General features: G+C 44.1%; 1 protein-coding gene across 13 annotated transcripts in view; it reads left to right on the plus strand.

Annotated features, from left to right (window-relative positions):
- CELF1 (CUGBP Elav-like family member 1) overlaps positions 1 to 26,310 on the plus strand; it is a 79,003-nt gene extending 52,693 nt beyond the window's left edge. For 8 of the 13 annotated variants that reach the window (XM_036105145.2, XM_036105148.2, XM_078058013.1 and 5 more), the window contains 12 exons: positions 2,054 to 2,241; positions 3,942 to 4,024; positions 4,405 to 4,453; positions 9,667 to 9,801; positions 10,343 to 10,422; positions 10,747 to 10,908; positions 13,600 to 13,675; positions 15,144 to 15,272; positions 15,610 to 15,720; positions 16,441 to 16,626; positions 19,225 to 19,368; positions 19,823 to 26,310. In XM_036105145.2, the coding sequence (XP_035961038.1) occupies positions 2,054 to 2,241; positions 3,942 to 4,024; positions 4,405 to 4,453; positions 9,667 to 9,801; positions 10,343 to 10,422; positions 10,747 to 10,908; positions 13,600 to 13,675; positions 15,144 to 15,272; positions 15,610 to 15,720; positions 16,441 to 16,626; positions 19,225 to 19,368; positions 19,823 to 19,950 (1,471 nt within the window). In that variant the 3' untranslated portion in view covers positions 19,951 to 26,310. Of the gene's footprint in view, positions 1 to 2,053; positions 2,242 to 3,941; positions 4,025 to 4,404; positions 4,454 to 9,666; positions 9,802 to 10,342; positions 10,423 to 10,746; positions 10,909 to 13,599; positions 13,676 to 15,143; positions 15,273 to 15,609; positions 15,721 to 16,440; positions 16,627 to 19,224; positions 19,369 to 19,822 lie in introns of those variants that run through there. The other 5 variants (XM_036105141.2, XM_036105142.2, XM_036105143.2 and 2 more) reach the window with 5 other exon arrangements.
- The last annotated feature ends 991 nt before the right edge of the window (positions 26,311 to 27,301 follow it).

Consider the following 27,301-nt stretch of genomic DNA (forward strand, 5'->3'; position numbering starts at 1 on the left):
GATTAAAGACGAGCAGCATTTTAATAAAATGATAATTAAACTTGTTTGAGGCAAGTTGTAGGGAGCGACCACCATTGTTTCATTAGTCATGAGGCTTGTTTTTGTTTTTTTTATTTATCACAGTAGCATGATTTCTGTTAGAACATTGCGATTAAGCTTCTAAAAGTAACTGCAAGTATATTTTTACAACAACTTGCCACACTTGGTTTTGAATTAGTAAAGGAAAGCCAATGAAACAATGCATTTCAAAACACTTGGGCAAAAAAAGGATATCGATCCTGTGAGAATCAAATAATCACAGGTGATACTAGCTTATCTTTAATTCGTGAGCCCTCTTTGTGCACAGCATTCCTTTTTATCAGGATTAGTTGCTTAAATTAAAGGGGGGGTTATTGAGAACAAGAAATTGCTCCCATCCCAGATCTGAGTACTTCTTTGAACCAGGTGCTGTACCAGGTGTGGCTGTAAGAATGAATAGCCAGTAAAACAAGTTCTGCCTTCAAGGAACTATCAGTCTAGTTGGGAGAGGTAGATACAGCCAGATGATGCTAAAAGGTGGTAAATACTATAATGAAGGTGGGAACTTCGTACTGTTTGAGTCCTGACGAGACTGATTAACCTGAAAGACTATGGGAAACCTTTACAGACATCGTGACAAGAGTTGGTCTGCATATGCCACTTGTCTTACACTTTTGATATTTAGTGCTAGATTCAGGCAAGGTGACGTGTAATAGTCCCTGTGGGTGTTCAGTTACAAGAAATTTAGGAATTAATGGGGTGCCCGGGTGGCTCGGTCGGTTAAGAATCTGACTCTTGATTTCCGCTCAGGTCATGATCTCAGGGTGATGGGATAGAGCCCTGAGTCGGGCTCCACGCTCAATGGAGAGTCTGCTCGAATTTCTCCCCTGCTCCCTCTGCCCCTCCCCCTGTGCTTGTGTGCGCGTGCTCGCACGCATGCACACACTATCAATCAAATCTTTTTAAAAAAGAAATACAGGAATTAAAATACAGAGGTTGAACTACCTGCATAGATCCAGCGTTTTCATGGGTCTTCAGATATTGTTCAGAAGATAACAGTGGTGGAAAAACTATTGTTTCGCTAGAAAACTAGCATTTTATTTAGTGTTTATATTAGGACATGGCAAATTTGAATATGATGAAGTGATTTCTGGATTAAGCAGACACTAACAGAAAAGTTAACAATGCTAGCTATTTGAAATTTAAGTTGTTAATGGTTGAGATGAAGGCTAAGAGTAAGATCTTGGGCAAGTGGTAGGAGAAGGACTTTAATTCATTCTGATTGGAAACATTTGTAGTCCAGGAAGGAATCTCCCTAGGTTCTTGGTAGTGGGAGGGATAAAAATGAAGGTATTAAGTAGGAGCATTAAAAGTTTGATGTGATAGGATTGTGACAGTTTAAAAGGCACATGCCTTCCTCTTCCCACCCTCCCACCCAACCCCCACCAAAGTGGGGCTCAAACACAACTCTGAGATCAAGAGTCACATGTTCTACAGACTGAGCCAGGCAGGAGCCCCGGGCCAACATTGTTTCACTCTTTTCTTAGTTCAGGCCTTGGAAATCAAGTGCTTCTGTTCTAATGTCTGCTGAAAGAAAACTTTTACCTGTCATTGTATACATTGGGAGTCCTGAATCTTATTCCATAATCAATAGTCCTTTGTGATTTTTATGTACATTTTTAAAAGTTTTGTTAACTGTGCTTCAAAACTATGAAAACTTGCATTAGAAACTTTACCTCTTAAGTTTGTCTGAGAATTCTCATGCTAGACAAGGAACGAGTGATGCTTGGTTCCTTAGTTAAAACCCAGGATGTCCTAATGAGAATGTGACTTCAGTTTGGGATCTAATGGAAGGCATGGCCATGGGTGAAGGGGAGGACCAGGGAACTCTGGTATATTGAATGGCAGTAGTAAAAAGAAGTAGAATTCTTTCCCCCTACTTTTTCAGGAAGTAGTTGAGATGTTTAAAGAAAAGAAACATCCCCCTGGAGAGCACCATGAATACGTAATAGAAGCTGTATTTTGTTTCATGCAGCTCAAAGAAAATGAACGGCACGCTGGACCACCCAGACCAACCGGATCTTGATGCTATCAAGATGTTTGTGGGCCAGGTTCCGAGGACCTGGTCTGAGAAGGATTTGAGGGAACTCTTTGAACAGTATGGTGCTGTCTATGAAATCAATGTCCTAAGGGATAGGAGCCAAAACCCCCCTCAGAGCAAAGGTAATAAGGGCTTTGGGTTTTATAGGTAATTTCTGTCATGTGCTTGCTATCTCTCATTGCCAGAATGCTCCTCTGATCACATTCTAAAGGGAGGAACTATGTCCTTTTATAGTAGTTATAGCTTCCAGCCCAAACACATTTAATGGCATAAGAATAAAAAGTTAAGGTGACATCATGAGGATAATTTATAAATTGGATCGTAGGTGGTCCTTTGCAAGAGCTCTAAATTCAAGAGACAGACTCATGAGTGTGTGTGTGTGTGTCTCTTGATCTTGGGAATGGAATGACAAAGTTGAAATAAACCAACCACATAAGGTTTTCTTTGGTGTTTTGGCTAGACTAAGCTGAAAGAAAAAGACTGTCCACACCATACCTGTGGATTTCTGTTAGTGTTACAGAGGCCTTGCAGGATGGCTTAGCAACCAGGAGGGACCTGTTTGTAGGTAACCTGTTTGTTGTAGCCTACAAGATGAATGGAAGAAAGGCTGAGCTACTTGCAGAAATACCTACCAAAGTAGAAGCTTTATGGAAACAATGGTGGAAAAGCCATTAGCTTTGCCCTCTACATGCACATGTAATATTCTTTTCCAAATAATCTATTTCAGAATAATTTTCTGTGGAAGCTGTTCTACAGTGCAGATGTAAGCAAGCAGGATTATTATATTTGAAGCCAGCTTAATAACAGAGGATCTAGAAGCAGAGAAATTTTCTTTTTCTGGCATAGTTAACCAAAAATATAAAGTATTATAGTTTCTGAAAATGACTGGTGATATAACATGCAGTGATTTAGAATCTTAATTGGACTGATTTTGAAAGGAATCAGTATTGTATCTCACGGGACTAGGAGCCCATATTTACAAGACACACTTCTCCCCTCCTATCCCTAATAAAGATACAAAGCACAAAATCTGCAGATCTCCATAGTCAGGGCCATGTGCTGTTAGAAGCTTAATTATATTTGATGAAAACCAAGGGTCCAAAAAAAGATATTAAGAGTTTCTTGCTCTTTCGTCATTTTATAATTTAATAAATGGTAATTATGTTTGAGGCATATGGTAGATATTGGCTACAATGTAAGGAATGATTTATTCTGAGAAAGAATGAGTTCCTGGTAGACTACAAGCCGCAAGAGTGCAGGGCCCCTGTCTCTTTTGTTTGTTCCTGAATGTCTTACCCCACATAACCTGGTGTTCCAACTAGGGTGGGTTGAATGGCATGGTACAGCGACATTTGTAAGGGAAGTTATCTTTCCCAGAGAAGTTAGAGGAGCAGCTAAAGAATTTCAGTAGAACTCAGAGACTATAACAATAAAGAAAATGCATAGAAAGTAACGTAAGGTTTTTTCTGCTTCTCCGGGGGGTTGCTAATTTTATTTTATTTTATTTTTTTTAAGATTTTATTTATTTATTTGACAGAGATACAGCGAGAGCAGGAACACAAGCAGGGGGAGTGGGAGAGGGAGAAGCAGGCCTCCCGCTGAGCAGGAAGCCTGTTGCGGGACTCGATCCCAGGACCCCGGGATCATGATGAGCCAAAGGCAGACGCTTAACGACTGAGCCACCCAGGTGCCCTGGGTTGCTAATTTTAATAAGCTTAGCCTTCTCTTTGAAGTTCCAGTATGTCCATGCAGGAGGGAGTACTCTAGGAATTATCTGCTTTCAAAGGACTGGTTTGATTTGGTGAAATTTTATTTATTGCAGGGTGCTGTTTTGTTACATTTTACACCCGCAAAGCTGCATTAGAAGCGCAGAATGCTCTTCACAACATGAAGGTCCTCCCAGGGGTAAGAAAGCTCCTACTAGTAAGTGGAACTGTGGTGGTTTTGACATACGGAACATACTTATGCATGTCAGGCACACACTGAAAACCATTTTGGGGAAAAGGTGACTGCCCGAGGGATTGATATGAAGGAGGACATAAAGGGAACATTTCAAAGAAGATAGGCTGAAAGTGGTTTAGTTCTCTCTTAGCCAAGAGAATTTTGACTTCTTGATTCAGATTCTGTCTATTTTGATATTTTGGGAAGAAATGATCATGAGACAGATGTGAGGTCAGAGAAAACTCTTAAGGCTCTAGTTTTGGTATTTCCTTTAGAGTCCTCGTTTATATTTCTGAATGCCTTCAATGTGTACAGTGATAATACGTATGTGTTTTCTTTTTTAGATGCATCATCCTATACAGATGAAACCTGCCGACAGTGAGAAGAACAATGGTAAGCAAGTGTGTAAAGCCCTCCCCTTACAAGGTTTCTTCTAGTTTACTATTCGTTCTGATGGCATCTGGGTTGTATTTGCTTTAAGCAATTGCTTTTAAGATTTTATTTATTTATTTGACAGAGAGAGACACAGAGAGAGGGAACACAAGCAGGGGGAGTGGGAGAGGGAGAAGCAGGCCTCCCGCCGAGCAGAGAGCCCGATGTGGGGCTCGATCCCAGGACCCTGGGATCATGACCTGAGCCGAAGGCAGACGCTTAAAGACTGAGCCACCCAGGCGCCCCTGTTTCTGTTTTTTTTTTTTAAGTGACATCTAAGTGACAAAATATTAAATTTATCTCAGGTGTGCAACATAATGATTCAGTACTTGTATATATTAGAAATGATCACCCATGTTAAGTCTAGTTAGTATCTGTCACCATACAAAGTTCTAAAAATGATTTTCTTTCGGTGAGAATTTTTAAGATCTACTTTCTAAGCACCTTTTAAATATGCAGTATAGTGCTATTAACTGGTAGTTTGTACCTTTTGATCCTTTTCGCCCTTTTTGCCCACTCCCTTATGCCCGACCTCTGGCAACCATCAGTCCTGTTCTGTGTATCTGTGAATTTCGGGGGTGGGGGGGTGGGTTTGTTCGTTTGTTTTTTAAGGTTTTACATGTAAGTGAGATCAGACAGTATGTTTCTCTGTCTGAATTCTTTCAGCATAATGCCTGCAGGGTCCTTCTGTGTTGTCACAATGGCAAGATTCCATTCTTCTTTATGGCTGAATAATATCCAAGGTGTGTGTATGTGTGTACCCCACATTTTCTTTATCTGTTACCTCTCGATGGACAGTTAGGTGGTTTCTGTCTCTTGGCTATTGAAAATAATGCTGCAGTGAACATGGGTGTGCAGCTTTTTTTAAGATTTTATTTTTACGTAATCTCTACACCCAATGTGGGACTTGAACTCACAACCCCAAGATTGAGAGTCACACACTCCACTGACTCGGCCAGCCAGGTGCCCTGAGTGTGCAGCTTTTGGAGTTAGTGTTTTCATTTTCTTCAGATAAATACCCAGAAGTGGAATTGCTGGATCATATGGTTAGCTCTCTCTAATTTTTTGAGGACCCTCCGTAGTAATTTTTACAGTGGCTGCAACCAATTTATATTCCCACCAACAGTACACAAGGGCACTCTTCACATTCTCACCAACTCTTGTTATTTCTTGTCTTTTTGATTATAGCCATTCTGACAGGTGTGAGGTGATACCTTATTGTGATTTTGATTTGCATTTCCCTGATAATTAATGATGTTGAGCATCTTTTCATATACCTGGTGGCCATCTGTATGTCTTTGGAAAAATATCTGTTCACATCCTCTGCCTGTCTTTTAACCAGGTGTTTTGTTTCATTTGCTGTTGAGTTGTATGAGTCTTTATTTTATTTTATTTATTTATTTATTTTAATCTTTATGTTCCTTTATTGGAGCAAGATTCCTGACCAGTATACAGTGATGGTATTACTAAACAAGACCTGTGCAGAAATTACATACTATCCATCTAGACAGGTTTTCATTACACTTTGCCTATTGATGGAATAGTTCCATTTATAAAGTTTTATACATCAAAAAGCTTTGAATTTTGACCAGGCTGTCCATTAATTCATCTCTGAAAAAGTTAAGTGGCATTTAATTTTAGCTACTATAATTTACAGCATTAAAAAGCTTATGCATTAGGCAGCTTCCCAAAATGGTATCCTATGCACAATGGCATTTAGCAGAGCAGGGCCCAGCATCTCACCCGGATTCACACAGACGGGCCTCGCTGGGGAGCTATATGCTAAATAGCTAGTCTTTGAGACAAAAGTACTCCTGAGTTTCTTACCACCAACACAGACTTCTTACTCTGAGAGTCTGTCTTCTCGGCCACATTTCATAGTACCAACGAAGACATGCCAGTAACTGCCTTGTGTGTAACTTGGCATTAGAGCACCAGGTCTGTCTGATGGTGGTGGCGGGCACTATTATTATATCCAGGTAAATAAAGGCCCATTTTTAAAAATGCCAATTTGAGACACAAATCAAGGGCACAGCATAATCAGAACTGGGTTTTGAGCAATCTGGTATCCCGATTGATGTGAAGATTTTAGAAACTGACAGCAAATTGTACCCACGATGCCTCCTGGCTTTGGAGACATTACTACATTGATTCAGATCCCTTTCTCAGTCCACACAGCCCTGAGGTCACCCTGCAAAGTGCGTATCAAAAAATACGGAGTCAGGGTGACAAAGTTTGACAATACGTTATACAAGTCAAACTTGGAAAATCATATTAAATACACCTGTTCTGAGTGAAAAGCATCAAATCCTTTGTGTACACATTTAGTTTTATTGTAACAAAACGACTTGTACACTTTTAACGTTTAAAACTGAGCATCATCTCTCCTTTCCAGTGAAACAAAAAGAAAATTTAAAAATAAACAGGAACAAAATTACAGTAGAGAATGTCAATTCCAAATAAGATCCTACAGGTTCTGCTGATTCTCCCATCGAGTGGCAGGGCTCAAGTCATCATTAGGAGAGAGTTTTATTTTAAAAGTATCATCTTAAACTGCAAGGATGTCTGTTAAACATCACAATTAAACATGCCAAAGGAGAAGCCATGTTGTCAAAATGCCCACTTAACCCACCCAGACATCTCAAACCCATCCTTTGCTGTCCTTCTCTAATCCCATTTTTTAAAGTTTTTTTTCTTTTTTTTAAACAAGAGAAAGTAGACAGGTACATGTTGGTAAATGCTAACTGTCCATATTCACATAGAGACACAGTGTAATCTCTGAGCCCAATATACAGAGAAAGGAGGAAAAAAGCTAGAATTCTTTGCACTACTACACAGGGGCTTAGCACCCTCCAGCTTCCAGCAGAGCTAAGGGAGCAGAAGGTTTTTCTTTTTTCCCACAGACCACGGTGGTGTTGATTCCATAAAGTTTTTGTTGAGACAGGAAGGGATAAAAATGAATTTGGAACAGAAAGGGGTAGAGGTTCTTTTCCCACTGTATTCTGCTCAAGGTATTTCCCCCCAAAATAAGTTGAAAACCATGATATAAAGGGAGAGAAAAGAGACTTCAAAAAACAGGGCGAGGGGCGCCTGGGTGGCTCAGTCGTTAAGCGTCTGCCTTCTGCTCAGGTCATGGTCCCAGGGTCCTGGGATCAAGCCCCGCATCGGGCTCCCTGCTCCGCGGGAAGCCTGCTTCTCCCTCTCCTACTCCCCCTGCTTGTGTTCCCTCTCTCGCTGTGTCTCTCTCTGTCAAATAAAAAAAAATCTTTAAAAAAAAAAAAAAAAAAAGGGCGAATGAGCACAAGAGGAGAAAAGAAAAAAAAATGCAATTTGCTCCCAGGGACTGAAGAAAATTAAAAAAGGAAGGTTGGAATCCATCAGTGTTCCATTAGTCATCTTCTCCTTCATCCTCCTCTCCTTCCTCCCCCTCATCCTCTTCGCCTTCCTCCCCCTCATCATCATCATCATCATCTTCTTCACCTTCATCCTCATCTCCTTCTTCATTGATATTTTCCAGTCCTCCTCCTTCTTCTTCTTCTTCATCATCATCATCATCATCTCCTTCCCCTTCTTCATCATTCATATCGGGAAGCAAGTAGTACTCTAGTGGATTTGGCCGAATATCATCTTTGATGACCTCTCCTAACTCATCTGCACCTGTATCAGAATGGTCAGTAAACCAGGTGAAGAGACTCTCTGGTTCCTCATGCTGTCTCTTCCTGCTGGCTTTATTCTGTGTTTGACTTGAACGTTTCGTCAAATATGGGTCTTTATTTTAGATATTAACCTCTTATCAGATAAATGATTTACACATATTCTCCCATTCAGTAGGTTGCCTTTGCATTTTGTTGGTGGTTTTCTTTGTAGAAGCTTTTTAGTTTGATGTAGCCCCACTTGTTTATTTTTGCTTTTGTTGTCTTTGTTTTTGGAGTCAGATCCAAAAAATCATCTCTAAGACCCATATTAAGGAGCTTTACTACTTAGGTTTTTAGGAGTTCTATGGTTTCAGGTCTTTTAGGTTTTATGGTTTCAAGTCTAAGCCATTTTGAGTATGAAGTAAGATAGTAGTCCAGTGCACTAAGTAATCTATCATCTAGATTTTTTTTTTTTTTTCGGGGCACTTGGGTGGCTCACCTGGTTAAGCATCTGCCTTCAGCTCAGGTCATGATCTCAGGGTTCTGAGATTGAGCCCTACATCGGGCTCCTTCCTCACTGGGGAGTCTGCTTCTCCCTCTCACTGTCCCTCTGTGCTTGCTCGCGCTCTCTCTCTCACTCTCCCTCTCCCTCTCTCAAATAAATAAAATCTTAAAAAATATTAAGATTTTATTTATTTGAGAGAGAGAGGAAGAGTGAAACAGAATGAGTGGGGGGAGGGGCAGAGGGAGAGGGAGAAGCAAACTGTCTGCTGAGCAGAGAGCCCGATGTGGAGCTTAATCCCAGGACCTTGGGATCATGACCTGAGCTGAAGGCAGATGCTTAACCGACTGAGCCACCCCAGGCACCCCTAAATAAAATCTTTTAAAAAATAAATAAATAGATAGTTTTTTTCCTTTAAATATGGTAAATAATGAGATAGAGTTGATAGGTAAACAGTATAAGAACATTTTAGAGTAAACTAGGATGTCTTTGATCAGTATAATTTCTTATGGACAGAAATGGGGGTGGGAGGATGGACAAGTTAAGAAGGAGAACATAGTCCTCAAGAGAATAATCAGAAAAGGAAAGTGACAGTTACACTCACTGAAAGGTGTGTTGTGTTTCTCTTGTTGTATCAGTTAAGTGTGAAGACTCATCCTTTGGTATAGTAGTACTGCTAGTAAGAACAAACATCACTAAGTGCTAGGCAAGTGCTTTGCATGTAATACCTATAGCTACCTTTAAAATAAACGCGTTTATCCCTGTTAATCAGAGGTGACAGTCATGGAGTGGTTAAGTAACTTTCACAAGATCACAGAACTACAATATGTCATCTAAATGCTTCCAATTTTAATTTTAAGGTACAATTGATATAAGAGGAGGTAGGTGCTAAATGATGAAAAAATGCTTATCTTGAATCCAGGTAATATGGTATAGAGGCATAGAGCCAGGATTCAAACATAGTCTGACTCCAGAGTCTGTGCTACATGATCTCTTATAGTAATAATGTTCAAGCCTTTTGTGTTTTACTCTCTTAGCAGTGGAAGACAGGAAGCTGTTTATTGGTATGATTTCCAAGAAGTGCACTGAAAATGACATCCGAGTCATGTTCTCTTCATTTGGACAGATTGAAGAATGCCGGATATTACGGGGACCTGATGGCCTGAGCCGAGGTGGGTACATTTTTAGCTTTTAAAGATATTTAAATTTGGAGTCTCTTTTAGTTGGACCAGTGGAAACCAGTGTTCCCTAGCCAACATGGCCTTGTCATGATGGAGAGGTTGGGCTTGGTGTTGTAAATCTAGGTCCCATCATGGCTCCTCCTTCATTCCTTTAAAATTGTCCCAACCCCCTAAGGAGTCTACATTCTACACTTCAGTTTCATGTGTTAAAATCCTCTCTTTTTGTGCTTGGAGAGGTCCTTAATGCCAAAATGGAACACTTTCTTCTCAAGAGGAACTAGAGGATTGTGATTCCTCCTTTATCCCCTTATCATGTACTTTCTTTCCTCTTGTGCTTCCCTGGTTTTTCATGAAAGCACCTAGCACTGTTATGATGTATCTGTCTCCTCCACTAGATCTTAAACCCCCTGAAGGCAGGAACCATAACTGTATTGCTAGCACAGTACTTGGCACATAGTAGGTGCTCAGTAAATGTCTATCAGATAATTAATAAGCAAATGAATGAATGAGTTATTGACACTTCTCTTACCAGGTTGTGCATTTGTGACTTTTACAACAAGAGCCATGGCACAGACGGCTATCAAGGCAATGCACCAAGCACAGACCATGGAGGTAGGGAGCAGATGAATGAAAGGGAAGGTTCCTTAGCCTGAGAGTACTAGGACAGCTGGCCATCAGAGCTCCGCAGCATGTACAGCGTCCGATTGCCCTGAAGGTTAAGCAGGCTAAACATCTTAAAGTTAAAAAATGATGCTCTCTTGAAGTTAACATATTAGAAGTAGCCCTTTTAAATTTGTCTTTTGCCACTTGTGTCTATCAGGAAGAGAGTCATTTGGCAGTGAATGAAATTAGAATGCATCCTGTGTGTCACTACAAAGGATTTTTTCTTTCACCCAGAAGGAGGAATTTGACCCTTTGGCTTTGGTGTTTTCATAGGGTTGCTCATCTCCCATGGTGGTAAAATTTGCTGATACGCAGAAGGACAAAGAACAGAAGAGAATGGCCCAGCAGCTCCAGCAGCAGATGCAGCAAATCAGCGCAGCATCTGTGTGGGGAAACCTTGCTGGTCTAAATACTCTTGGACCCCAGTATTTAGCAGTGAGTCTTTGTGGTTTGCTTTCTGCAGACTGTGCAAGCTCCCAGCTGTTTCTTCTTGTGCTGTCCCTAGCCAGTAGACACAATGGCATTGACGACTTTAACGTGTCCAATTTTTTCGTAAAACTTCAGGCAGTGCAATATTCTTTAAGTTCCGTTAGTGTATCTGTCTCACCATCTTTCTTTCTCTTTTCTCTCTCATCACACATCTTGGGTTATATCTTGAGACTTGCGCTACTTTATTAAAGTGAAATCCTGATTTCCTGATACAAAGATTTAGAAAGATCTCATATGTCCCTGTCCCTTTAGTTTTCTTAAAAGAAGATCTTGAGGGAATCTTAACTACCAAATACCTTTCTCCATTTCTTTCTCCCAGATGCAGAAGGCATCTTTAAAATCCTAATTGAGTCTTCCCTGAAGAGTATGATAAATGTTTCTTCCTGCTGACTGAGAGGTCAAGATATTGATATGGACATTATTAAATGAGTATTGCAGGTGTATATTTGAGTTTACTACATTGTAAATAGATCCTTTAATTTGATCTCTCTTTTGTTGAGTTTGAGTCATGTAGTCCAAAGGCTCCAGTTTGTTATTTAGATTTACTAGATCTACAATATATATTATAGGGGATCACCACTGCTTTAACCCTTGAAAGAATAGCAGACAGTACAAGACACTTAAAACTGTCTCATCTGTGAAGCTATCACCGAAGGAAAATCAGTGCTGAAACCATTAGATTTGTATGGATAGTCCCAGAAATATACACATAAGAATAATTATAGTCTTTCACTCCTCATCCTTTAAAACATTGTTTTATATAGAAACAGAAGAAAGGCAATGATTTCTGTCCTTCAGTACTGAGTTTTGGCTAATTTGACACCAAATATGGCCTTCATATTTCTAAAACGTTAGGAGAAATCCTAGTTTTCCAGCTAGTATTTCTCTGAAGTCAAAAAATGTAGATGGGGGGCACCTGGGTGGCTCAGTTGGTTAAGTGTCTGCCTTCGGCTCAGGTCATGATCCTGGAGTCCCAGGATCGAGTCCCACATAGGGCTCCCTGCTCAGCGGGGAGTCTGCTTCTCTCTCTGACCCTCTTCCCTCTCATGCTCTCTCTCTCTTTTTCTCTCTCTCAGATAAATAAAATCTTAAAAAAAATAAAGATCATCACATATCATTTAAAAAAATGTAGATGGTTGATATATCTCAACAGATTAAAATGTTTCTTAGTGCTAGAACATTGCTTATAAGTTCAGAAAATTCAGGAAGATTTTATTTTGGTCTTTTGCCAAAATGATAATATGTTGAAAATGATCTCCATGGTATGCATTTGCTTTTCTTAGAGAGTTTTGAAGCTCTTTTTAGGGAAGACTCCCCTTTTTATTGCCATTGCCATATCCAGCAGTGCATGATGGTATTTGTTGAGAGCTGAAGTCTCTTTGTTTTAGTTAGACATGATCCCTGCCCTCAGAGCTATTCTCATTTAGGGAGGAAATGAAGGTGCCAAGTACAGTATGCACAGTCCACCAGTTGGAATTGAGCACATTGCCCGAGGTATTTCAGACAAAAATAAAGATGTGGGTGTATAAATGGTATATTATCATTAATTGTGAGGTTCTTTCTGGAATAGGTGGACTTGAACCTGATCTCTTTTGGACTAGAGCAGTGGTTCTTAATCTTTGTGGGGTGTGGACCCCACTGAGAGGCTGATAAAAATTATGTGCATGCACATTTTTTCATTCTGTATCTGAGGTTTGTGGACCTCCTGAAACCTGTATGGACTAAAGAGGTTCATGATGACAGGGAAACCAGGCCAGGTGTTTATGGGAATGAGCAACAGGTTGAATAAAGGATCCAGAAACAGGAATATCAGTTGTCCATAAGGAAAAGTGATTGGCTTTGAATGGAGCAAAGGTTTTCAGCAGGTTTGTTAGACACAGGTTACTATATGCTAAGATAGTGAATAAGGTCACAAAGATCCATAAGCTCATGGACAGGCCCTCTTATTTTATTTGTTAGGGAACAACCATTGAAAGGGAATATACACTGAACTGATCTATCAGTCGGTCAGTCATTTGGTCATCTGCAACAGTGGAGACCAATTTGTGGGGGAGGAGATAAATGGGGCTGGATGGATGTGTGAAGAGTGTGGAAAGACTGATTAGTCATGGGTCTGTTGTGACCAGCAAAGAAGGACTCCAAGAAAGAAAGACCCTGAAATGGTTAGATTTGATATTTAAAGTAGTTGTGTGATGTAGAAATTGAATATTTAGGTGGAAACAATCTACAAAATAAGATGTGTGGCCCGAACTAAGGAGAACTTGGGAGAGAGGAACTAGAAGTGGCGGTCATCCATGTGTGGACACTCACTGCAGTGATTACATAGCTGCTTGAGTTGAGCTTAGTTCTCTGCTCTCCTCCTGTCCTCTGCTGTGCTGCCCTCTGTTGCCCAGGGACTTGAGCCTGGCTTAGTGCTCAGTGAACGTAACTGTCTCCTGGGGCAGGATTTTAGCCGTGTCGTATTGTCCTGTGCTGTCATAAGCCTCATGTTTCTGTTGTGTTGGCTTGGGTTCTTGTCTTCAGCTCTCTCCTCTCTGGGGGCCTCTGCACTCTCGCTTTGCTGTGCTGTAGAGTTATCCCAGATGCAGAACCAGCCCTCACTCTCACTCTTGTTCTGTTTTTTGGTGTAATGTCTAGCTTTATTTGCAGCTCCTTCAGCAGACTGCCTCCTCTGGGAACCTCAGCACCCTGAGCGGCCTCCACCCGATGGGAGGTAAGTGTTTCACTGCTGTGGAGGAGCGGCAGCAACCAGGCCACGAGGCCCAGCCAACAGCAGTCTGAGAGTTTTGGACCGTTTGTACAGAAAACAGATGTTTTCCCACCCGTTTCATAAACCCAACGTGAGATGAACATCCCAGGACTCAACTGCCTTGTCTCTGGAAGGTGGCTCTTTTAGTTGCTATACAAGATTGCTCTGGGGTTGTCTGATGCTCTCCACCCCTTTAAGTCTCTGTTGAGGAGGAAGATGGAGAAGAGCTGTTAGCACAAGTAGACTATCTGAAGCCATTTTGATAAGGAGAAAATTGCAGGAACTCTTTATTTCCCCAATAAAGTGATTTTTCCAGTGACTCTTTGAAGCCTAAGACAACATCCGTGCAAATGGCTTACCAGAAACTGCTAGAACCTAGGCAGTTAGTTTACCTCTGTCTTATGCATGTTATTAGGTGAATTACCTTTTGTTGCTGTTAACGTGCATGGAAAACTTAATTGACAAATACCTAAATTATGACAAAAGATGGGGCTCCACAGACAAACTTGAAGGTGGGGCTGTCAGACAAGTTAGTGGAGGTGGGGAGCGAAGCATTTCCAGTGCCCCCTGCCGCTACCCCTTCTGCAGTGGATTAAGGCTCAGCAGGTGCATTTGAGAAAGTGGTAGTCTTAAGTGAACTGCATTTTGCTATTTGAGAAATTTTGATGGGGTTCACTTTTTCTCAAGGACTTGGAGTTTGCTATGTTTTTGGAAATTTGCTAGATTGTAAATCTGTGTTGTAGTTCAGTTTTTATTCTCACTAACTCTGCCCCCAACCACCACCTCCCATCTGCTTTTCCATCATCTAATAAATGGTTTGCAGCATACTGTCAGTGCAGTTCAGATTTCTTGCTCCTTTTAACTGTTGCTTGGAGGTTTTTTTCCCTCGGTCCTACTAATGAGTCATCTGCTATTCAAGTGATGGTTTTTCTTTAATCTTTCTCCTATTGCTTTTCTCACGTGCATCCTCCTCTGTCATTATCCCCTTTGGTCACCTGGATCCTGCTGCGTTTTCTGCCTGTCCACCTCCATTGGAAAGAGCAAATCCCCTATAAAGTATGAGTGAGGGGCTCGGATGCAGTTCCATTCTGTGCCACAAGTTTTATCATTTGTTGTTCTCTTGGACACCTGGCTTTGTGGTGGACCACAGACCTTACCCTGTCTTGGTTTCATAATTGCCAGTCCCTTTTATGAATATTCACTTGGGGTGGCATGCTATTGGATTGGATATCTTCTCTTGAGGCAATGATGTCAAGTTTCTTAATGAGTTGAGTGATATCTGAATCTTTTTAGAGGCTTGTAGTGTTGCTTGTAAAGCTTATCTAGAATAGTTCCTCTTTGGGACCAGCCTTCACCAGTGTGTGCTGTCATTGATGGAACGGATACGAGGAACCCTTACGTGCTGGCTGATCTCTTGCTTTGGATGTTGCAGGGTTAAATGCAATGCAGTTACAGAATTTGGCTGCTCTAGCCGCTGCAGCTAGTGCAGCTCAGAACACACCAAGTGGTACCAATGCTCTCACTACATCCAGCAGTCCCCTCAGCGTACTCACCAGTTCAGGTAAGTGTGTCATTGGAACCAACATGCCCTTGTGTGCCTTGGGCAGAATCCCCAGAGAGGGGTCTGTCATTCTGGAGAGTAGTTAACATCTATTTCCAAAGGGGTCAGACTATGAACAATTAATCTTCAAATGTCATCTTCTGACTTAAGAGAAATCTCATAATTTTTAGTTTGTTGTAACTGTCATTTGACTTTATGTCCTGCAGCGACAGTTATCGGAATCTGAAAACCTCTTCACTGAGAGAATACTTGAGTAGTATCAGTCTTGTGCTTTGGTTCCTGTTGACACGCGAAGCAGGTGTTGGCTTGACTTTAACACCCGGGTTTCTGATCACAGGGTCCTCACCGAGCTCCAGCAGCAGCAGCTCTGTCAATCCCATCGCCTCCCTGGGAGCCCTGCAGACATTAGCTGGAGCAACGGCAGGCCTCAATGTCAGCTCTTTGGCAGGTGAGGGACAGCCCCTGGATGTCATCAGGCCATTCGTTGTGCAGGTAGCACATTTTAAACAACCGTGGTAGGTCACCATTAGAATGAACAGGGTGGCCCGGTAAAGTTAGAAATAATCATGGGATTTCAAGTCAGACCTGAGTTAAATCCCACCTCTGCCCCTTAACTAGCTGTAACGTAATACCACCTAAGGTCATTTTCTCATCTGCAAAGTGGGAAGAGAACACTTTGAGGGTTGTTAAGTAAATGGGAACGTAGGTAAAGTGCCGAGCACATGGCTTAGTACAGTGTCAGGCATGTAGAATGTGTTTAAATAAATATTAGCTGCTATTTCGACGATAGGGTTTACCCACATCTTGTCCTAGACCACACACACCCCTTTTAGCACCCAAACCTGAGATGCTTATTTTACCACATTCCAACTCTGTATGAGAAAGTGACCGAAAAGTCAAAGAGAAAATGGAGCAGGTCATGTGTAAGTGGTATCGCTTCCTGCATGGGTTGGAAAAAGGTAATGGGGAGAGCCACACGTGGGTGTGGCGTTTTTAATGTTCCCATGAGCGATAAGGCCTGGTGAGTGTCCTGAGATCTGACCAGTCAGATGGGTGGTCCTTCTCAGGGAGAAGCTGAGAGAGAGCAAAAACGGAGAACTTTGGAGTTTGTTTTTGGTGCCACTCGAGTCTTTCCAATATGTTAATCCTGCTCTTCCCCACCACCAAGGGATGGCTGCTTTAAATGGTGGCCTAGGGAGCAGTGGCCTTTCCAACGGCACCGGGAGCACCATGGAGGCCCTCACACAGGCCTACTCGGGAATCCAGCAGTATGCCGCTGCAGCACTGCCCACTCTGTACAACCAGAACCTGCTGACGCAGCAGAGTATTGGTGCTGCTGGAAGTCAGAAGGAAGGTGAGTAGAGAAGGGAGGCTACAGTTAAGGCCTGGGAGGGCGGGGGGATTGCTCTACCTGCAGCAGAGGTGAAGGCAGGGCAGAGGCCAAGAGGACCAGTCAGGCGGTCAGACCCGTGCTTTTTTTTGGCACTGTCAAAGGTAGAAGCTCTGTAAACTGTACTCTGCTTCTGGAATGTTCTCTGGATGTGGCTCAGATCAGAACCTCTGTTTGCCCTCCTGTAATCAGGCTGCAGGTTTTATTTTATTTTTTAAAAAGATTTTATTTATTTGACAGAGACAGCGAGAGAGGGAACACAAGCAGGGGGAGTGGGAGAGGGAGAAGCAGGCACCCCGCCAATCCCAAGACCCGGGATCATGACCTGAGCTGAAGGCAGACGCTTAACGACTGAGCCACCCAGGCGCTCCCAGGCTGCAGGTTTTAGATGAAGAAGCATACTGATCTTACTGTTTGACAGCATTTCGCTGTCTTTTGTTGTTGTTGTTGTTGTTGTTGTTGTTAAGAAGTCATCTTGGGCGCCTGGGTGGCCTAGTTGGTTAAGCGACTGCCTTCGGCTCAGGTCATGATCCTGGAGTCCCGGGATCGAGTCCCACATCGGGCTCCCTGCTCAGCGGGGAGTCTGCTTCTCCCTCTGACCCTCCTCCCTCTCATGCTCTCTGTCTCTCATTCTCTCTCTCGCAAATAAATAAAATCTTAAAAAAAAAAAAAAAAGTCTGTGGATTACAGACTTGTCAGAGGATATTTTCTGTCTGGGTGTCCCTTTTAAGCTCTGTTATTTGGCGTTTTCCTCATTTTTTTGATCTCCATTTTTCCTAATTGAGGACACACTGAAGATGATGGGACAGAAAGAGTATGGCCCATGTGTTGGTGAATTGGGAAGTGTGTACTTTGACATAAATAAGGAGAGACTTTCTAGTCAGAAAGAGGCCTGACAGTGGTTTGCATGAATACAGAGTCCTGCTGACACCTCAGTGCTTGTAGTTTACTGGATTTCTGTGGCCAGAAGCTGGCAAGGTTTAAGCACTAATGTGGGGGAAAGACACGTATCCTCTCTTGCCACGGCAGCAAGGACTCCTGGTATTGTGCGTCCTCACCTGCTCTGAATCAAGATGCTTCTGTGCGCTAGGATGTGGTAGTAGGGGAACTGAAAGAACTGTGGAGACAGACAGTAAAGCAGGAAAGGCATGAGGTGTTCCACATGATGCTCTGAAGACTGATGAATGGGAAAGAGGGATGGAGGGATGGAGAATGCCAGAGGCATAGCATTTTGTGTAGAATGGTCAGAGGTCTCTAATTTCACATCTAAGCAGAGTCCAGAGGAAGTAAGGAAGCAAGCCATGCCTAAATCTAGAGCAAGAAGAGTAATGGGGGCAGAGGAGCACCAACTGCAAAGGCCCTGAGGCAGCACTGTTCTTTAATGTGTTTGGCAACAGCAGGGAGGCCGGGTGGTTGGAGAATGGCTGGACTGCAATTGTAATAAGGCTTCTTTGGTTAGAAAGTCATTGGGCATAAGTGGTTGGAAAAGGAAAGCATATTCTATTTTTGAGCTCAGTGTTAATCAAAGGCACTTTTTATTTTATTTTATTTTTTTAAGATTTTATTTATTTATTTGACACAGAGAGAGACACAGTGAGAGAGGGAACACAAGCAGGGGGAGTGGGAGAGGGAGAAGCAGGCTTCCCGCCGAGCAGGGAGCCCGATGTGGGGCTCTGGGATCATGACCTGAGCCGAAGGCAGATGCTCAACGACTGAGCCACCCAGGCGCCCCCATAGGCACTTTTTAAAACATAATTTCTTTTTATTGAGGTGCACTTTACATACGGTAAAATTCACCCTTTTGGGAATATATAGCTCTGTGAGCTTTAATGAACGCATACAGTCATGTAACCACATTCACAGATGGAGAATGTTTCCATCACCCCCAGAAATTCCCTCATGTCCCTTTGTAGTCATTCCTTGTCCCCACCTCCTGCCTTGCAACTGCCAGTCTCTTGCTGTCCCAGTAGTTTCTAGCACAGTTTTGAAACCTGTTTTGTTTGTAATCTCTTTCTACCTCTTTTTCTGTGTTTCTCTATAAGCCTTTAGTCTCCGGTTTTATTGCGCCACACACAAGTCTGCCTACTTTATTGTCCTAGCACTCACTCCTCCCACAAGGTCGAATTCTGATACCCCTCAATGGGAAGGAGTCTGTTTCAGTGATTGCTCTTCAGTTTCCTGTTTTGTATTTGGAGAATCTTTAGTTCTCCAAACGAATCTGTTTGTTGGGATACAGACAGGTTTTGTTTTTTGTTTTTTTAAGATTGATTTATTTGAGAGCGAGGGGGAGAGAGAGGAAGAGCAGGAGGAAGGGCAAAGGGAGGGAATCCTTAAGCAGACTCCCCGCAGAGCGCAATGCGGGGCTCGATCCCAGGACCCTGAGATCATGACCTGAGCCAAAATCGAGAGTTGGCTGCTTAACTGACTAAGCCACCCAGGTGCCCCAGGATACAGACAGTGTTAACGCAGGTAGAAATGAGAAACAGTGGTACCAGGGTTGGGGCGGGTGGAGCGGGGGTAAGCTTGACACTGATGCCTTTTCAATCAATGGGTATTTTGAAGGTCCAGAGGGAGCCAACCTGTTCATCTACCACCTGCCCCAGGAGTTTGGAGATCAGGACCTGCTGCAGATGTTTATGCCCTTTGGGAATGTCGTGTCTGCCAAGGTTTTCATAGACAAGCAGACAAACCTGAGCAAGTGTTTTGGTATGTTGGCTTCTCTTCTGGTGTTGGGAGGGTTAAGTACTGTTACCACTGAGAATGAGAAGGGGCTGATGATAGCAGGAAGAACTGGGTTTGAGTTTGGGTTACTGTTTAACTCAACCTTGGGCAGACATCATGACCTCTTGTTGAGCCTCAATTTTTTCATTTCTGTAGCAGGGATGGTGGGTTTCTACCCACACTGTTGTTCCACATGTTAAAAAATAATAATGTATGGAAATAGCTTGGTCAAAAAACTTAAAAGTGCCACGTAGATGTCAAGTGGTACAGTTGGGAACCTAATCTATCTCATGTGATGTAATTCCCGGATTGCTTGTCCCTGCTGAGATATTTGGGATATCAGACTGTGCTCACTCATAAGGTATCTCCTGTGTAAGGAGGACCCAGAATCTCCTTGCCTCATCATGCCCCTCCCCCTGGGTTCTGCTTGGACACACAGGTTTTGTAAGTTACGACAATCCTGTTTCGGCTCAAGCTGCCATCCAGTCCATGAACGGCTTTCAGATTGGCATGAAGCGGCTTAAAGTGCAGCTCAAACGTTCGAAGAATGACAGCAAGCCCTACTGAGCGTGCTCCCCTCTGAGACTGGAGTGAGAGGGTCTTCTGGTAAGTGGGGGAGGAGCACCCTTAATGATTCGAAGCCCTAAGGCTGTGTGTTGACAGCCCTGGACCCTGACCCCCGCCACTCTGCAGGCACAGCTTTGCCCTGAAGACTCGGCTACTGCCTTCTGTGGGAGTTTCGCTTCGTACAGAGGACGAGTTTGTGCTTTGGTTTCCAGTGTTTTACTTTGGAGTTTAGGTGCCATATCCTAAGTTTTTTTCTTTATTTAAAGTTTGCTGTGTTTGTAACCAGTGTGTGTTGAGAAGGACCAACATCAAACCGCCCTGGGGGAGGAGGGGGAATGGAGAAACATTAAAAAAAGAAGATCAGAGCTTTCCTCAAACTACCCCAAGAGAGAGGACTGAGTGAAACCAAAAACTGACCCCAGAATCTACCTTAGTGCAAGAGTGGGTGAAATAACTGGCGCCCAAGAGCCTTGGGGGGCGGAGGCAGGGCTGCCTTTGGAGGTGAGGAGAGTTGACCCACACCCACCGGCCCCGGGAGCTGGAGGCTGGAGCACCTCCCTCGCTGCCTGCTGAGTTCTTGCCACCTATTTTGCAAGATTTCTGCTCCTCTTTCCCAAGAAGGGGATGACCGTTCTCTGGGAATAAAGCACCTGTTAAATTAGCCTGACATATGCAAAAAGCAAGGAGACGTCCCCCATTACCAGCTTTTCCAGCCATCCATTGGTGTTGGATTGGCTCTGCCTGGCTGGTGGCTGGCTGTTAGGAAGAAGCAGCCAGTCAGGTCGTTTTTAGTTTATTTCAAGACCACATGGCCCATTTCTAACAGGTCCCTTTAAACAAGGCCTCTAGGGAAGACACTGTCTGGTTTCCTTCCGTGTAGTTGACCACAGCAGAGAGTGTCACTTCCATCCCGAGGCACAGTTTTTTCTTGAGGGTAAATCCAAGAGGGGCTTATAGTATCCAGCTGAAGGGGGCACCTCTCCCGAGCAGAGTGATCGAAAGCCATCGAGTTAGGGGAGGAGGAGCCTGCTTCTTGGTGTACCTGAATCAGAAGGTCTCTTTAAGCCAGAGTGCTGCATTTGTCGGTGGCCAGCACTAACTACTTAAAAAGATGAGAAATCTGCGCTTGCCTCCTTGGTTGAGGGGTCCCATATGTAGTATTCCCCCCAAGGCAGGCCCCTCTTCTAACCACTCCAGCCCCTTCTGCTCTTGGGGACAGAGGAGACAACAGGACGTTTACAGCCTCCATATGGATTTAGTGTTCATTTACCTCAGTATTACCATGTTCATTTTTGTCCTCGTGCTTACAGTTAGCTCCCTGCTGCCTCCCACAGGTCTTATTACTCCAGCCCTTGCCTGTGACCCACACAGCCTCTGGGCCCTGCCTCAGCTCCAAGAAATGCTGTGGGGGTGGAGAGCCAGAAAGGACGTGCTGTTGGGAATGTGCATCTGGGCAGAGGTAGCCCTGTTGGGATCTGACTCTTAGCCAAGGCCAGGGACTGGGTCCCTGGGATCTTCAACCTCACAAACATCAGTCCTGACCCCTAGCAGCAGAGATGAGATTCAAGGGGTTGGTTTGGTATTAAGTCAGACTGGGGGGGCTCTTTCCTTGTCATGCTGTCCGTTTGGGTCACAGACAGGGATTGACCATCTTGCTGTTGTACAGGTAGTTTGGTGGTGTTGGATTATCCCATTGAAGCAGGGACAGCTGTTCCCTTCTCATAGTGATATCTTGGGTCTGTTGTCCTCTAAGAGACGTGAAACATACTTCTTAAGCTGAACCACGTAAACTTGAATTCCGCGCACTGGGAGAAATGTGTCCTGTGTTTCAAGGATAAAACTGTTCCAAAGGCTTCCAGGGTCATGATGGGATTTTTTAAATAAATGCAAAAAATAAAAATAAAAAAGAAAAAAGAAAAAAAGAAAAAAATGCTAGGTTGGGGAGGCGCTGTTCTGAATCCCAACCGGCTGGAACCAAGAATGTCGTTTCTATTTTTATAGAAGTTTTATACAGCTCCGGGGTGGAGAATATTTATTACCTAAATTATATCTCTGGAAAAGGCCAGGATTTTGTAGAATCCAGAATGTGATTGTTGTACACACAGGGTGCTGTGTATGATTGAAACTACTGACTCTCTGTGGCCCGTTTGCAGCCCAGCTAATAATCTGCCAGAGGGGAAGGAGTTAATGCTGTGAATTGGCAGAGGAGAGAGCTGTGCTCCCCAGGGTGCTGCCGGTGCTGCCATAGCTGACCTTCTGTTCCGTCTTCCTCCTTGGCCATCGCGGGGTTTTCCAAAGCCCAGAACTCCACTCCCTTCCTACACTCTCTCCCCTCCCCCTCCTCCCCCATTTCACTATTATTTGTCCTGGGCTCTGGGACCTTATGAAACGCCTTTTCGAATAACATGAAAGGCAAAGGTGCAATCAGCCTGCCTTTGCTAGCAGACCCAGAGGTTCCATACCTGCTTGTGGGGTTCTCTTTTCTAAAAGGGGTTGTGTACCACAGCAGGGCCCTGGGCTGCCGTGGCGGCCAGCTGGTGAGACCAGGCACTTCTCTCTGTTGTCCTCCCCCTGCCCGGTGAGTGCGCACAGTAGCGCTGCCCTTGAGCACAGTTCTCTCCCCAGGCCAAAGATGGTTTGTGAAGAAGCTGCTCCCCTACAAGTCTCATGGTGTGGAAGGGTTCAGCTCGGAGAGTGGAGACTAGCAGTCAAGTCTTAAGCAATCCTTTTCTGTTGTGTGGGGGTTTCACCTAACAAATGTGTTTTCTGCCTATAGTTTTGTTTCTTACTGGGTTTCATCATGAAATTGATTTGCCTTGAGTGCAGCCAGACATTGTCTCCTGGGTCCCACATGAGTGGCCAGGGCCTGCGTGGAAGCTAAGAGCTTGGATTTCTGGAAACACAAGGCCATCCCCATTGAACTGAGGGGAAATCCTGGCCCTCTCCCCTAGAGAGTTCCCCCCACCCCAGCCATTGTCTTCTACTTTCTCCTGGGTTTGAGGAGGAGAGAGGCTGGAGCTCTGTTCCACCAGAGACCCATCTTCTTCTCCCACCACGGACTTGTTTGGGCGCCTCAGGGGAAATCCAAGCCTTAGGTTCCCTTCTGTCTCTGGCACTTGGATGTTTTCTTGGTGTCCTCCATGTCCTTTTTGACTTTTCCCTGTGTCCATTGTTAGCATGTGCAAAAGTTCCCTGTCATTACCCAGCCCCCGCCCCGCCCGCCTCCTCATTTCAGGGCTGTACACAGTGAGTGTTCCTCTCCTCTCCTCTCTCTCTGTTTGGATGTATTGCTCTGTGTAACTCAGTGGGTCTCCCTCTTTCTGGTTTGTTTTTTTTTCTAGATTCCTGCCGTTTGTTCATCGTTGTGCCTAAAGCATGTCGATGTGGCGTCAAGTACATCGTCCAAATCCCTGTCTCTTCAGCTTCTCTGATGCTTGAACTCTCACCTTTGACCTTGTGTTGACCTTTGATGCTGACGTGTATTTTTATTATGTTTGTTTCTTTCTTTGTTATTTCTTTTTTCTTTTCCTTTTTTTTTTTCTTTTGTGCTGCCAAATTGGTTTTGCTAGAACGACTGCTGAAGGGGAAATATTTAAACTTGCATTTGAATATAAAAAAAAAAATCTATTTTTCTAGAACTTCATAAGATAACCACTTGATTTTGTGATTCCAATTCTTTGTAACTGTCTTCAGAGCAGCCCTACTAGCACATACCGCGTGGTGTTTGTATTTCTGTGAACACACAGCCAGTCCGTTTCTAGGCTTTGTTTCTCTGTGTGCTTAGTTTTAAAGACAACTTTGAAGTAAACAATGAAATAAAAGATGTCACTAAAACCTTTGAGGCTCCTGAGCACATTTTGCTGATAGTTTGTGGGGCTTGAGGAGACTGCATGTGTTCTTTTGTTTTTCTGAGTTCTCAACTGCAGAAAACACCTGAACCCCCTTTCCTTTTTGACCGCAGGCTGCAGTTTTGGGCCCCAGCCAGCCCTTTTTCTTTTTCTTTTTCTTTTGTGGTTCTTCCCTGGAGTGACCCTGCAGGGAGCCTTCAAATCCCTCTGGCCCCTTCCCCTCAGCCCTGCTGTGCCCACCTCCATGCTTGTTCCTACAGTCTCCACAGCAAAATGTGATGCTTTGATTTTTTGTTTTTGTATTGTTTTGTGTTTTTGTTTTGAATTTTTTCCTTTCCTACTAAGATTATGCCCAGAAAAAACAAGTTTTGCATGTTTCCTGCTGTTTCTTCACACCTTCGTATATATCACCTTCACCTCTCTGTTTTCTATAGTTTGTGCAAAAACTGACCGATTTAAAAGGGTTTCAAAGAAGCTGTTTTAAATTGTTGCGGGGTTGATTATTTTTTTCAAGATTGTATTGTTTTATTTTGAAGTGGCAACTTTCTCCTCTATTGCCCTTAGAGCGTTTGCCTGTGCACTTAGACTGTCACCTCATGTGGCCTCCAGGCCTCAGTGGGGCCGGGGGGAGGGGGCCCCCAGGAGGCTGGCTGCTCTGCTCAGAGATGGGTGGGAAGGGGGCCTGGAGAGGCACAAGGAGCAGAGGTAGAACCCAGAAAGTGGCTGCGGGGGTGGGGGTGGGGGCGGGCAAGAGGTTTTTAGCGCATTAGGGGTAGTGAGCGCCCCTCAGCCCCGAAGAAGGAGGGTGCTCTTAACCGCTCGGAGGAGGCCATCCGTGCACTAAGCGGCAATATACCTGCCCGCGCTTCTCCCTAGGTGACAAGCACAATATTACAGTCTTCACACTGTTTACAGCCCTGGCCACCAACTACCCCACACTGGCTCTTCACCACAGCTCTGCTCTTGCTTAGCTAGTGGGGTCGGGGGGAGGGCAGGGATCTCTTTCTTTCTTTTTTAATTGAGTGAAGAGCCAAATAGCTACTGTCCCTGGGTGCCAGGCAAGCCAGTTCCTTGGTTCCCTGAAGGGAACTTGCTCTCCTCTCTTGTGGCACCATCCAGCCTCAGGGTCTTAGGGACTTTTGAGTAAGAATGTGAATGGTGGAGGGAGAGGCCAGAGGAGACAAGAGGTCACAGGATGGATCTGTGGAGGTAAGAGGTTGCAGAGGGAGGAGTTTGTGATGGGTTCCACCCAGACCTAAGCTGCTGTGGGTGGGAGAGCTGGGAAGTAGGATTATCCAGGGAAGGGTGAAGAGGGGGTAGCCGAGGGTACTGGGGGGGAGGGGGGTGGGGAAGGTAGAAGCACTGTTAGCATCATCCACGCAGGGGTTGATGAAGGAAGGGATCCTGGCAGAATTTCTGCCCTGGGACCCGCAGGTTGCCTAGTATTATGCTGGAGGCCACTCTTACTAGGAAGAGAGGGCAGCCAGATGGAGGCCCAGTGCATGGTAGGTTGCTTAATTTCCTGGAAGGGGTGATTGGGTGGAAAGAGGCCAGGAACCCCAGCCTGAGCGAGACTGCCGTGCACCCCACAGTCTGACTGCACAGAGCCGCCTCTGTTGGCAGAAGGCCCTGAGGCTCCCCTTCCTGTGTATTCAGAATCCGTGTTTGCCAATCTATTTTGCTTTCAATTCCAAGAGGAGCTCTGGGAAAACCTGTGGATAAAACCAAATGCCAAACGTTGGACGTTGTTTCCTTTTCCTTTTCTCTCTCTGATTGTTTTAATTGTTCTGTGGTGGTTTTAATGGATTTGAGACCCTGGAGCGGCAGCTGCCTTTCTGATTTCCAGCTGCTTTTTGTGAATAATTTAAAAAGAAAAAAAAAAAAGAAACTTTACATTTTGGAGACAAACCTGTGTGAGTTTTTTATTGGTACAAACGTTGTATTTAACACTAGGGGTTTTGTACAGTTTTTTGCCTTTTCTACTAGAAAACAATGTAAAGTGATTTCACAATGTGAAGAGAAAAAAAATTGCCACTATGACCAAACGCACAGTCTGTTCTGCAGCAACAACGGGATTCAATCAACTCAAAGTCGTGATTCAGCCGTAGAAATGCTTTTCCTTTACCTTGTTTGAGCTTTTCCTTTCTTTCCTGTTTTGATTTGCAAAAGAAAATGTCTTTTTTGTGTGAACTTGTGTTGTACTATGTAGAAAATTATGGATTTTACTTTAATGGTTTAAAAAAAAAAAAGGCAAGAAGAGCCTTTGTTGCTTTTCTGACTTGATCACAGAGTTTGTGTAGTGGATTAAAAAAGAAAAAATTGTTACAAGTTTGGAGCAAGGGAGTATGTGTTTAAAAGGAATCTCCTTCCTTTTTTGTGTGTTTTTCCTTTTGTCCCAATGAGGAACCTAAATCTGTTTTAATTGCACAGACACACGGACAAAAAGTCATTTTGTATCTGCCAAGTGTGGTACCTTCCTTTGTTTATTTGCTATTAAACTGTTTGAGAAGAACTGATGTTGTCTCCAGAGTTGTTATTGACGGTCGGGGTGGTCAGTAGGGTCCTTGGGGCTGGTGCGGGTTGGTGGCATCCCCGAGGAAGGGGTGGGCGTCCTGGTAAGGTTTCAGTTTGGTGTGCCAGTTTCATGAAACTGAACTCACCTTAAGGCTCCTGCAAGAACATAATTTCTCCCAGAAAACTACCTTCTCCATCATCCTCCATTCTTCTAACAACGTCCCTGCCGACACAGGAGCACCTTCAGACTTTTTTGGCAACCTTCATTTTTGTGCTGCTTCCATTTCTAGCGTCGTGGCTGCCACGCTGCAGAATTGCCAACTTGTGAGTGCACATCCCCTCTTGGGGCCTTTCATGCTCCACCCACTTTCCCCCTCATCCTGAGCTCAGAACAAGGTCACAGAGGGCATTTCAAAGATTGCGTTTACTACTCAGTAATTCTACATCAGTCTCCACGTGAAGCCCAACATCTGAGCCGCCTCAGGCATCCGAGAGCTGCAGGCTCAACACTGGGCTGGGAGTCTTAGAGGCTTGCGACCAGCACATGGGCTGTGGGGTGGGGTGGGCCAGGCCTCAACCTCCTCAGAGTCCCTCTCTGTGGGGTGTGTCTGGAGGAGCATTTCTCACTGGCCGTTGCACTGAGTACTAGCCCAGGAAATGTTCTATGAAGTAAGAGTTCTGAACGCAAATGCATTTGGGAATAGTGCTTTCTCATTTGCTTTCATTAAAAATAAGTTTGTTTTTTTTTTAAAGGTTTATTTATTTATTTGACAGAGACACAGCGAGAGAGGGAACACAAGCAGGGGGAGTGGGAGAGGGAGAAGCAGGCTTCCTGCGGAGCAGGGAGCCCGATGCGGGGCTCGATCCCAGGACCCTGGGAACCATGACCTGAGCTGAAGGCAGACGCTCAACGACTGAGCCACCCAGGCACCCCCATTAAAAATAAGTTTAAAAGAGGGCGCCTGGGTGGCTCAGTTGGTTACGTGTCT

The sequence above is a fragment of the Halichoerus grypus genome, chromosome 11, assembly GCF_964656455.1.
Source record: "Halichoerus grypus chromosome 11, mHalGry1.hap1.1, whole genome shotgun sequence".
NCBI classification, from domain to species: Eukaryota; Metazoa; Chordata; class Mammalia; order Carnivora; family Phocidae; genus Halichoerus; species Halichoerus grypus.